This window comes from Pteronotus mesoamericanus, unplaced genomic scaffold, assembly GCF_021234165.1.
Source record: "Pteronotus mesoamericanus isolate MK-2021 breed Mesoamerican mustached bat unplaced genomic scaffold, CSHL_Meso_final contig_27, whole genome shotgun sequence".
NCBI lineage: Eukaryota > Metazoa > Chordata > Mammalia > Chiroptera > Mormoopidae > Pteronotus > Pteronotus mesoamericanus.
Genome location: NW_026555115.1, coordinates 19,692,969 through 19,705,738, shown reverse-complemented (window position 1 = coordinate 19,705,738; position 12,770 = coordinate 19,692,969). Strand labels below are relative to the sequence as shown.

The 12,770-nt window shown below is 42.9% G+C and overlaps 1 protein-coding gene and 1 pseudogene across 1 annotated transcript in view; both read left to right on the top strand.

Moving 5' to 3' along the window:
* Positions 1-222: 222 nt before the first annotated feature.
* Positions 223-1,553, top strand: LOC129071689 (elongation factor 1-alpha 1-like; annotated as a pseudogene).
* Positions 1,554-9,961: 8,408 nt separating this feature from the next.
* GK5 (glycerol kinase 5) overlaps positions 9,962-12,770 on the top strand; it is a 125,038-nt gene continuing 122,229 nt past the window's right edge. The window contains exon 1 of the mRNA XM_054575089.1: positions 9,962-10,215. Coding sequence (XP_054431064.1) covers positions 10,027-10,215 — 189 coding nt within the window. The 5' untranslated portion in view covers positions 9,962-10,026. The remainder of the gene's footprint in view (positions 10,216-12,770) is intronic.

Sequence of the window (12,770 nt, the reverse complement as noted above, 5' to 3'; positions counted from 1 at the left end):
GAAATTTAAATAAGATTCCCTAGATTAGCTGATAGTATTGTGCATGATAATTATGTAAGAGGATATACTTGTTTTTAGGAAATTCTGATTTCAACTATAAAGGAGCAAATGGGCATCATGCCTGCAACTTAGTTTCAAATAGTTCAGAAAAAAAAACAAACCCATGGGTAAATAACATTTTTGCAACTGGTGTCCTGAGAACAATGGCTAAGCTAAGCAAAAATGGGAAAAGAAAATACTCATATCAACATTGTCACCTTTGGACATGTAAATTCCAGCAAATCTACCATGACTGGCCATCTGATATACAAATGTAGTGGGATCGACAAAAGAACCATCAAAAAAATTGAGAGGGAGATTGCTGAGACGGGGGAAGGCTCCTTCAAGTATGCCTGGGTCTTGGATAAACTGAAAACTGAATGTGAACGTGGTATCACCATTGATATTAAGACTAGCAAGTATTATGTGACCATCACTGATGCCCTAAGACATAGAGAAGTTATCAAAAACAGGCACATCTGAGGCTGAGTGTGCTGTCCTGATTGTTGATTCTGATGCTGGTAAATTTGAAGCAGTACCTCCAAGAATGGGCAGACCCGTGAGCATGCCCTTCTGGCTTACACACTGGGTGTGAAACAACTAATTGTTGGTATTACAATGGATTCTACTGAGCTGCCCTACAGCCGGTAGGTATGTGAAGAAACTGTTAAAGAAGTCAGCACCCACATTAAGCAAATTGACTACAACCCTGACACAGTAACATTTGTGCCAATTTCTGATTTGAATGATGACAACATGCTGGAGCCAAATGCCAACATGCCTTGGTTTAAGGGACAGGAAGTCACCCATAAAGATGGCAATGCCAGAGGAACCTACTGCTTGAAGTTCTGGATTGCATCCTTCCACTAACATATCTAAATGAGAAGCCCCTGTGTCTAATTCTCTAGGATGTTTATGAAATTTGTGGTTTTGGTGTTGTCCCTGTGGGCCCAGTGGAGGCTGGTATTCCCCAGTGGTGCATGGGCATTGTTAAAGTCTATTGAAATATACCACGAAGCTTTGAGTGAAGCTCTTTCTGGAAACAATGTGAGCTTCAATGTTGACAACGTCTCTGTTAAAGATGTTCATCATGGCAATGTGGCTGGTGACAGCAAAAATGATCCAGCAACGGAAGCAGCAGTCTTTGCTGCTCAGGTGATTATCCCGAACCATCCAGGCCAAATAAATGCTGGATATGCATCTGTGCTGGACTGTCTGTGCAGCTCATATGGTTTGCCAGTTTGCTGAGCTGAAGGAGAAGACTGATCATTGTTCTGGGAGAAGGCTGGGAGATGGCCCAAGTTTTTGAAATCTGGTGAGGCTGCCATTATCAGTATGGTTCCTGGCAAGCCCATGTGTGTTTAGAGCTTCTCTGACTGTCCTCCTCTGGGCGACTTTGCTGTTTCTGACATGAGAAATACAGTTACTATGGGTGTCATCAAAGCAGCGGACAACAAAGCAGCTGGAGCTGCAAAGTCACCAAGTCTGCCCAGAAAACTCAGAAGGCTAAGTGAATATTATCTCAAGTACTTACCACCCCAGTCTTAATCCGTGATGGAAGAGTGGACTCAGAACTGTTGGTCTCGATTGGCTATTTAATTTTAATAGTAAAAGACTGGTTAATGGTTACAGTGCATTGTAAAACCTTCAGAAGGAAAAAAGAATGTTTTGTGGACCATTTGTTTTTGTTCTGTGTGGCAGTTTTTAAGTTTTTCATTTTTAAGATCAGTACTTTTTAATGGAAACAACTTGACCAAGGATCTGCCACAGAATTTTGAGACCCATTAAACAAAGTTTAATGAGAAAAACAAAAGAATGGGTAAATAGATAAATAGAATAAACTAAATGTATATAATATTAATGTTTGGAAAATCTGGGTAGAGGGTATATGGGAATTCTTGGTGCTATCATGAAACTCTTCTGTAAGTCTGACATTGTGTCAAAATCATTTTAAAAATCAAATACCTAATAGGAGTGCCTTACAAAGAGAATATGAACAATGGGAAATGGTGACATATACAAAGCAGAACGTTTTCCAGAACTGAAGACTCAGGTCCTCAATCTCAAGGATCACAAGCAGAATGTCTCCAGAAGGATAAATTAGAAACAAGACTGTACCTAAGAAAACCAGAACATTGAGTTTGAACAGAAAATTTTAAAGCCACCAGAGAGAAAAGACAGAATACAAAAGAATGAGAACTAGACTGATAACAGACTTCTCATTAGTAATAACAGCTAGAAGCCAATGGAACAATGGAATAAAGAAAATCACTGCCAAACTAGTATTCTCTACCAAGCAGAATTATGTTTTGAAGGTGCAGATATAATAAAGATATTTTCAGATATTCAAAAACTAAGAAATTTTACTACTCAAACATCTTCGCTGGACTGCTTACTAATATAATCTAAGGAAAAGGAAATAGACCTAGAAAGATGGAACTTGAATGAGATATGAAAAACAATGCTGAGCAGATATACTGATAAGCAATTTGCTAAATATAGATACAGGGACACTGAAAAGAGAGACAGAGACAAAAGTGTGTGCACATTTCCAGCTGAGCTCAAATGAGATGACACGCTGCCTTCTTGTTTAAGCTCTTCTACTCTAAACAGATATTCTTTTTACTGTCTTTTTAGGGCCACATTTTCCATGTTTGTGCTTTTTGTTGGTGATTTTGTGTTTAAAATGGTTCTCAAGCAGAGTCCTGAAAAGCTCTGTAGTGTTCCTAAACATAAGAAAGTAATGGTGTGCCCTACAGAGAGAATATGTACATTAGATAAGCCTCAATTCAGGCATAAATTAAGATGCTGCTGGCTGTACATTCAATGTTAATGAATCAACAATATACAGGGTGGGACAAAAGTAGGTTTACAGTTGTAAGTACATGAAACACACTTTATTATTATTTATTAATTACCATATTACTTTTCATATGAACATCTGTAAACCTCCTTTTTCCCCACCTTGTATTTATATTAAATAAGCTGTCTTTAAATACATAAAACAAGTTTATGCATTGATCAGTTGATAGAAATGTAACCAGAGGCAACAGGAGCCTAACTGTGTCTTTCCTCTAGGAGAGAGAGTTCAGTATTTGCTAATTCAGTGTTGGTGATAACTTTACAGAATAGAAGTACAAATAATGAGAATCCACTGTAATTCTTTTTTGGCTAATTAAAAATTAGTGTTTATTGTTTAAGGTTCTCTATTTCTACTCTCTTTCCCTTGTGTTCTGAATTAATTAGATTTTATTCTAAGTTTTACCAGCTTTATAGTATGAAAGCATAATAATTTAGAGTTACAGTTTGTGAAATAACCTGAAGTAACTATATTTCAAAACAGGGCTCTTCCTTCCTTGCCAGGATAAAAAGTAAACATGCCTCGCTAACAACTGCATCAAGTAGTTTGAATTTACTCAGGTCATATAAATGAATTAAGAACTGTCCATTATTATGCTCAGCTCTACATAACTATGTTGTTTGGTGAAAACATGAAGGTCTTTACATTGGCCGATGTGTCATAAGGATTGAGTTCATTTAAAGTCCGTCTGGAACCTGCAACTTCTTTTTGGAATGGGCTGCATTTAAAATGACTGAGATCAACCTGTTATATCCAAGGATCCTGAGTTATATATGCAGATGACATCACCTTATGCCCATAGTAAAGGATTCAGAGGACTGTGGTCAAAGGGGGTTTTAGGGTGATGGAAATATTTTCTATCTTGATGGTCATGGAGTTTATATGGCTGAAAACCTTTGTCAAAATTCACAGGCTGTACATCTCAGTAAATCTGACATCGATAAAAAAGAGAAGCCTGTGGTATTTTGGGAGAAAATAATGCCAATAGAGGCTAAAATATGCAGGGGGAGGAGTTTTTTATTTTGCCTTATTCTTAGCTAAAAAGCTGATATAGAAATCTTTATTATTGAATGCTTAGTAGTGATGGCTTATTTTCCACATTTTCTTCTGCCGTACCATTCTTTTATTTTTTTATTTTAAAAAAGATTTTATTTATTTATTTTTAGAGAGAGGGGATGGGAGGGAGAAAGGGACAGTAACATTGATTCGTTTTCTCTTGCACATACCCCCAGTCAACCGGGGATCGGGTCTGCAATCCAGGCGTGAGCCCTGACTGGGAATCGAAAAGGCGACCTTTGGCTTTGTGGGATGACACCCAACCAACTGAGCCACGCCGGCCAGGGCTGCAGTACCATTCTTTACTTTGGATTTTTAATTGCCTTATACAACAGCTCTAAAATTTTCATCAAAAAATGAAGCTTTATATACATGAATTAAAAAAAATGTTTTCAGTCATTCTCTCACATGGTTTAACTCTCAACTCCCAGAACTCACTCATTTGCAAGTGACCACGAGTGAAACAGGATGATTGGGATGAGAAGAGGAAGTAGAATGCTCCTCTTAAGCAATAACCTCTCCTTAGAACTTTCCAGCCTCTGGGGATTTGTAAACCTAACAGGCAGGTTCACAAACCTGTGCATTACATGGCTTCTTTCCCTCCCACAACACTTACAGATGAGTGAGTGAAATGAAAAGATTTCCTGTCACTTAATACACTTCAGGAGGGGTGAATTTAAGAGATGGAGGAATGAGCCTGCTCTTGTTTCTGACACTATCGCATGTCTTTTAAGAGCATGGAGCTGGGCAGGTACCTGGGCAGGTACCTGGGCAGGTGTGGCAGGTGCAACTCTGGTTTCCCTTAGATTAGATGGTAACCCTTTCTAAGATTCACAGCTGCTCAACTAGGAAGAGACCACCATTTCTGCTAAGGCCCCCACAAGGTTTAGACAGGCCATGTACCTCTTTAGCCCCTCTTTGCTAGGGCTGGAAGCAAACTTACACACATGCTGGCAGCCATGCTGTGGGTTTTGTACAGAGTTACCAAGTGGCAGGACAAAGCTGATGTTTCAGGAGCTCTGAAAAATCCATGTAGAGGGGAAGATTTCTGCTTTCATTGTGTACTGGCTATTGCAAGCTTGAGGGAGCTGTTTTCCCTCCTGTGACAACAAAGGGGCCCTCATTGGGTTCTGGAGAGAACAAAGTGAGAGAACACATAGGATTGTCCATATAAATACAATTGCTGTGATTGGCACAGCAGTTACATAACTTCCTTCTTTCTCTTTATGCTTTGTTTGCTAGGAAGCATGTAACTACGTTTTTGTTTATTAATTTGAGTTATAATTTCTTCTAGTCTGGGTTTTCTCATATAGTTACTCTACATTTCAATTCCAATCCTTCTCTTGATTTTGGTCTGACTCAAAGACCTCTTTTATTTTCACACCCTGATGGAGATCAGGTCCGAGAATTTGAAGTTCTTGGTTCTCATTCCTTCTAACTGACTGCTTTGGGGAGTGAATGGGCTTAATAGCAAGTGCAGACAAGGACCTCCACGGAGCATTGGTAAGAAAAGGGGCAGGAGCTGGATCTTATGTTGGCTCCAAGGACAGAAGAAAGCACTTAAAACCGTAACTACTCAGAGTTATGGAGGAAGGCCAGACCCGATCTCAGCCCACGTCAGTACTCAAGGGGTGCAGAGTCGTGAGTTGGAGTGTGTGGTGCTCCGACTCGGTGCAAGGCAGCATTCCAGACCGCCATGTGGAGAGTCAGAAGAGGGAGTGCAGGCCTTAAGAAAGAAGGAATTTCTGAGGACTAAAGGAAAGTGGGGAGGATTATGCTTTTATGAGATGTGAAGCTTGCACAATTATGGGGACCCACTTTAAGAGAAAAGATAAAAAATAACTCACTTCTCCAAATGCTATAAAGAAAGGATTCTGAGTTTGCCAGGGCTCTTCTCAGGGCTTTAGCAGGGCCCAGGCAATGAGGGAAATGAAGCATAAGCTTCATAAGCTTCATGAACTTCATAATACATCCACCTTTGTCCTACAGTGGAGTTCAGGCTAGAGCTTGAGACACAGTCAGCAGTGGAGGAGGTAAGATCAAGAAATTGAGGCAGGAGCCTAATCCAAATTATGCTGGACTCATAAACAACAGTTAGGAGAAAGGAGATGGTGTGATGTGCACATGGGGGTCCAGGGTCAGGTCTGGTATTGCAGATTCCAGACTTAGCGCAGCCAGCATGGCTCCTCCCCCTATCGCACACTGGAAGTCATGCCTTCGTGGTCATATGATATGCCCAGATTAGTGCAGGGATTAGGAAGGGCTCACTGCCCTCTCTATGTCTTGTGGCCAAGTCAGGCAGAAGATGAGTCAGATACATATTAATGTACTTGTTCGTTCAGTCATTGAGCAGCTACTTTCTGTATCTTGGAGGAAAAAAAATACTGAGGCCCCATCTCTGTCATCAAGGAGCTCACTGTCTAAAGTAGTGGCTGACATTTAAACGTGATATGGCCAGTGTCCCAAAAGAAATCACCTGTGGTCCCAAAGAGTCTGTAAGTAGTGAGGATGACTGCTCTGGTTTTAGCACTGAAAGTCCTGTGCTTTGAAAAATTCCTCAGGGCAAACCAGGGCAGTGGTCACTCTAGGTGGGAGGGATAATGACTTTTTTTTTTTTTTGAAGGTTGGAGGGCATCAAGGTCCCTGGGCTAAGGCTTGAAGCACCATTCATTTCCCTTTAGGGTGTGATAGGTAATAGTGGTCCTCGCATACTTTTCGATCCAGCCTGAGGGTCTGTACCCATGTTACTTTGGAAGGTGGGAGGCTGGCAAATGAGTTGTGGTCTTGGGACCACTGTACAAGAAGTGACAGGAGCAAGAGTGGCAGGCCACCAGGTGATGGAGCTCAGAGTGGCAGTGGCCTTTGAGTTAGGAACAACTGACTGATCCACTAGCAATAGGACCTTCAGAGTTTCTGAGCCTTGTGCGCTGTGGCGCACATGCTCCTTTCTCTGAGGACCACAGCCCACACCTGAAAATACAGGCCAAATTTTGTGCATCTAAGCAACTTCTGAGGAAGATAGCATTATTAGGGTATCAAAATTGTTCAAGATTGGAAACATTGAAAAACACGGAACTAAGTGGCTGCTAAGGTCCTTGTTTTCACATTCTGTGATTCTTTGGTACTATTCAACATGCTTGACTTCAGTTTTGTAATCAAAAGGTCGCTGCCGCCAATCCAATGCCACCAGGAACCCCCAATTTAGGGGGTGATGAAAGGAGAAACTTCATTTGAGTGAAACAGCTCTGGGGAAAGATCTCAAGTGAAAGTTTGTAATGCAAACCAGACAAACAGCTTTTGGTAGAAATTGAGAGTATGCTCCACCAGACAAAGGGAAGGCTGGCTAATATAGAGAAAAATTCCTGCCAATTTCAGGCAAACGAGGACTCCAAATCTGCACAGCCTGATTGGTCCACTTTGCACTGTTCTCATTTGTTGTTATGAAACGGCTCTGATTGGTTGTTAAAGACATAGCTGTGCAGCTCCAATTAGATGAGGAGGTCTCAGTCCCATTGGTCAAAATACAATACCAAGAGCTTCTTTATAAGGGTCGGCTCATACAGCAGGAATGCAGAGCAGGAGGCTGACAGCTCAGGCTGCCACTTTCCCCTGATGTGCAGTGTGTATGTGAGAGGCCTCTGTAAATAGAAGCCTCATAACCAGAGTTTGGGCCCAATTAACCACAAGGAATCTTTTAATTTATAAAAATGACCACAAAGGAATTATCAGGGTTCTAGAAGCCCCAAAACTATCACTTTATTTTTTAAAATAAAAAAAAAGGATTTTATTTATTTATTTTTAGAGAGAGGGGGAGGGAGGGAGAAAAACATCAATGTGTGGTTACCTCTCGCACATCCCCGACCTGGGACCCGGCTTGCAACCCAGGCCTGTGCCCTGACTGGGAATCAAACCAGTGACCCCTTGGTTCGCAGGTCAGCACTCAAACCACTGAGCCACACCAGCCAGGGCCCAAAACTTTCACTTTAAAAAAATAGGCTAAATATTAAAAACAAGGGAATACAAAACAGCTTTTTCTGTTGTGAAAGGGGTCTGTGATTGTTAATTTTATGTGTCAACTTGGCTAGGATAGTGGGCACATTGTGTGGGTGCTCAGTTATTTGGTCAAACATCACTCTAGTTACTGTGCAGTATTTTTTAAAAATGTGACTAACATTTAAATCAATAGATATTGAGTAAAACAAATTACGCTTCAGGATGTTGGTGGGCCTCATCCAATCAACTGAAGGTCTCACGAGCAAAAATGGAGGTTTCCCAGAGAAGTAAGAATTCTTAAGACAGCAAAATTGGAACCCTGCCGGAATTTCCAGCTTGTTGCCCTAAGAAATTCTGACTCAAGACTGTGACATCAGGTCTTACCTGAATGGCTAGCCTTCCAGCCTGCCTTGGGACTTGTCAGCCCTCACAAGAATGTGAGCTAACTACTTAAAATAAATCCCAGTCTCTTCCTTCTTTGCTATTGGTTCTGTTTTTCAGGAGGACTCTGACCAGTGCATGATCCATTAGTCATTTATTCCAAATTATAATACTGGGGATTACACATATATGACTTAACAAAATGGTCATGTCTGGTGAAGACAATCCAAAGGCCATTTGAAACAAATGAGTTCCATTGGATGGGTAGAGGATATAAAAAAGAGAAAAAAGTCATACTCTTCCAAGTATATGTTCCAAGATTCAAGTAATTTGGCCAAATAACCCAATTTGGTAAAATTGGCTAAAAGCAAGTTGGTTAACAAGACAATCTAGTCAAAAATGAATATGCACATGCTCTCCATCTGGGGAGCATGTCCATGCCTTTCCCTTCTCCCTTTTCTTCCCCATAGGCACGCATATCCTAAGCTCTAAGGGTCTTCACCAGCAAGACTTGCAACCAAGGGAGCAATGGGCAATGGTGGCTTGCCCCTGGGCTAACCCCCTGGACCTGTATCCAAGGCCCCCTTTCCTCTGATTTCCCAGTGAGCCAAAGCAGCCCATCCTAGTGTTTCTCCTATTGCTTTTTCTGTCCTAAGTCCTTCCTTGTTCACTGTCCCCAGCTTTAATAAACATCTTCTCAAAAAGAGAGAACATTCTTTACTATTTAATTGATATACCGCTCTGCACTGTTGTATGTTTTCACATGTTTTTGAGATGTTTTGTAATAGCAGTTTTGTAATTTTCGCAAAGAAGGATATTAATCTGTTTCAGGCACTGGTGTTTCGTAGTGCTGCTGGTGGTGGAAAGGTGGCTCAAGCAAGCATTAACACCTGCCCACTACCTAAAGATCAGGACCTTTCCCTGGGAGCTGGATCACCCCATAGGAAGGCCCTTGGGCTCCAGCCTGGGGAAATGGAGCTGCAGCAATCTCGAAATTTCCACAGGCCTACTTCTTGCCCACGTTTACGTGCCTGTAAGAGCCCATGCCCTCTGGCCAGCAGTGAAGGGTAAAGGGTTTCTGAGACACTTTCAGATTCTTGAAAAAGCAGCCACTGGTCTGGAGCCTAATGGTGAAAGTCGCTTTCCTAGGGGTCCCTTCTTCTCCATCAGAGGGCTGGGAAGGTCTTCCACTTAGCAAATATTTATTGTTGTGTAGTATATATGTAAATGTTACCAGGTTTTCTGGGGGGGGGGATAAGTCTTGGGGGTCAATTCTGAACTTCTCTTCAACTCACTTTCTTTGTCTTAAGTGACATTTATAAACGCAACTTGGGTTAAGAGACACTCAGGCACTGCCTCAGGGAGTTTACGAGGGAGACAATTAAAATTAAGGCCAGGTCAATGCTAAAACTGGTCGGCCTTTGGAAAACCGGTTGTGTGCATGTGTTTCGATCTACTGGCTCCACCAGAGTCCAGCTCGCCTCCAAGGACTTGAGCTCCACTCAGTCGCCCCTTGGCAGCGTGCGCCTCCAAAAGCTTACAGCGCCGCGTGACGTCACTGCGTCGGGGCGGGGTCAGCAGCGAACCGGGAGGGACCGCCTCCCGGGGCTCGCGGAGGGGGCGGGCGGGGGCGGTGGCCTCGTTCGACGCTCTCGGCCTGTGAGAGGCTGGTGTGTATAACGCGCTCTCTGGTTAGAATGCTGCGGCGACACGCTTGCGGGGTCGGGATGCCTGGGCGGTCCACCGTCTCGGAACATGGACGACCGGAGCAGAGCGCGCTGCGCTGGAACGAAGGCTTCGTGCTGGGGCTGGACGTGGGCAGCTCGGTGATCCGCTGCCACGTCTATGACCGCGCTGGGCGGATCCGTGGCTCCAGCGTCCAGAAGGTGACGGGAGTGTGGGCGTCAGGGCTGTGGTCAGGGTCGCGGAAGGCTAGCGGGCGAGTCCGTCTTACCCTGCCTGCGTGTCGCTACCTGCAGTACTGGCGGGCCCTCGGTGCTGAGCGGCGCGTTGGGAGTGTCCCGATATTCGCATTCTGCTCCTGGGCAGGACTGAAACCCTCGCGCCCAAGGCTGAGGGCCTTGCTCTGTTACTCCAGTCACCTGGACATTCGCCTCTCCGGCCTCACTGGGTGGGACTACCGTGACTCAGTAGCTCGCAGGGCAGGGCAAGGCAGGCTGCAGTATCCAGTCAAAAGGTGCTTTGTGACTTCTTGTTTTTTTCTGCACTTCCTTGATAGACCTCCAGCCTCGTCTTCATTTGCATTTCAATTTTTCAGATCTTGATAGAATTTAACTTTATTGTGCGTTGTTCGGGTATCATGATTAAGTGCTTCTCAAAGTGCTGGTTCCTCGCATGAGCATCTGATTTCCATGGATATGGGAGGTATGGGACAACTTTTGAAGGCTATATTGTCGTTACTTTTCTCCTTTTCATTTTTGAGAATTGGTTTAAAAAATGTTTTTCTGGTTTGAGAAACTTACCAAGACATTAGTTACTGTTAGTAATCGTTAGTAAAGCCACCAACAGACAGGTACTCTTCTGTTCCCAGTTTAACGAAGTGCAGATTTCTACAGAATTACCAACGTACAAAAAATAATGTTGATCGGATTTGGTGTTCTTATTTACTCATCTTTCCAATACCAACATCGTTTCATGTTAGCAGTATTGGGGCAGGAGCTGTTAGTTACCTCAACCATTGCTGCACTGAACGCCCATTTGCTTGGTTCCCACCCCTCTTAGCCCTGTTAGAAGAGCTTTCCAACCACAGCAGTTGTCCGGGAACAGATCTAGCCAAATGACTACTCTGAGCATTTGTTTTGAGGGAACAGTGGATTGGCATTCTGATCTGGGGACCAGGACGGTGAGCTGGGACTACAGCAGCTCCTTGGCCCCTCCTCTGGCTACCTGTGCAGGAACAGGGCCCTCCCGCCCACCCACCCACGTACCCCATCCCTACACCAACCAGAGGGGACAGATGAAAGGCCAACACTGCCCTTCAGCAACTGTGTGCCCCCCTGTCTAGGTGTAAGTCTTTATATAGCAGCCCGATGATACTTTTAATAGTTTTCCCTTGTAATTCTAGACACAAAGTACATTTGTTATAAACAGTGATTAAAAAAAAAACAAAAACGGAATTGAAGTATTTGGAACCAAAGGGAGAAATTGTTAGAAGATACAAAGTTTCACAGTTGCTATATTATTTGAGCAAATTGTTTGTTTTTTACAAATGAGGTAAGAATCTCAAGGGTGAATCAAGATTTCTGTGAGTAGCAGGAGAGTGAAATGGTTTGCTCCGACTCTAAATTGGGTTGGATGGGGGAAGTGGTATCTGGAAAGATATGTGAGTAAATAAAACTACAGAAAGTCCCAGCTTCAAAGGCAGAAGCACTGTCTTAGATTAAGGAGTTCATAGCAATGCCTCCCAAATGGCAGTAGGATTTTACAGTAGTGCTTCCTAACGTGTGGTTCCTGGGATGCTGGGGTTGAGATAAAGAAACTAAGATTTAGAAAATTGTGTAGCAATTTTGCAGACTAATTTTATGATTATTGACCTTAATAAAACACTTGGGATTTTATTTTGTATGTATTTTTCCCTAGAAAGTTGTTTTAGTTGTCTTTAAAAAGTTAAAAACATTTTTCAGTTACAGTTGACATTCAGTATTATATTACTCTCGGGTATACAGCTAGTAGTTAGACATTTATATAACTTATGAAGTGATCCCCTTGATAAGTCCAGAACTCACCTGACATCATACACAGTTATTACAACGTGACTGACTATATTACATATACTGTACTTTATATCCCTATGACTTTTTTTTTAATTGTTGTTCAAATACAGTTGTCTCCATCCCCCCCCCCCACCACTCTCCCCTGCCCCACCCACCCCACCTCCCACAATCAATCTACCCCCCTTTGGCTTTGTCCATGGGTCTTGGATATGTGCCTTGACAACCCTTCCCCTTCTTTCCCCTGTTATCCTTCTCCCCTCTCCCTGCTGGTTACTGTCACTTTGTTCTTTATTTCAATGTCTCTGGTTATACTTTGCTTATTTGTTTGTTTTGTTGATTATGTTCCACTTATAGGTGAGATCATACGGTATTTGACTTTCACCCCCTGGCTTATTTCACTTAGCATAATGCTTTCCATGAGAACTCACATGACTCCACTCCCAGAAGACAAACAATCCAATTACAAAATGGACAAAGAACTTGAACAGACATTCCTCCAAGGAGGACATACACAGTTGCCCAGAGACATATGAGAAGATGCTCAGCATCACTAGCCACCAGAGAAGTGCAAATTAAAACCACAAGGGGATACCACTTCACACTGGTCAGAACGGTCATCATAAACAAATCAACAAACAACAAGGGCTGGTGAGGATGTGGAAAAAAGGGAACCCCAGTACACTGCTGGTGGGACTGGTGCAGCCACT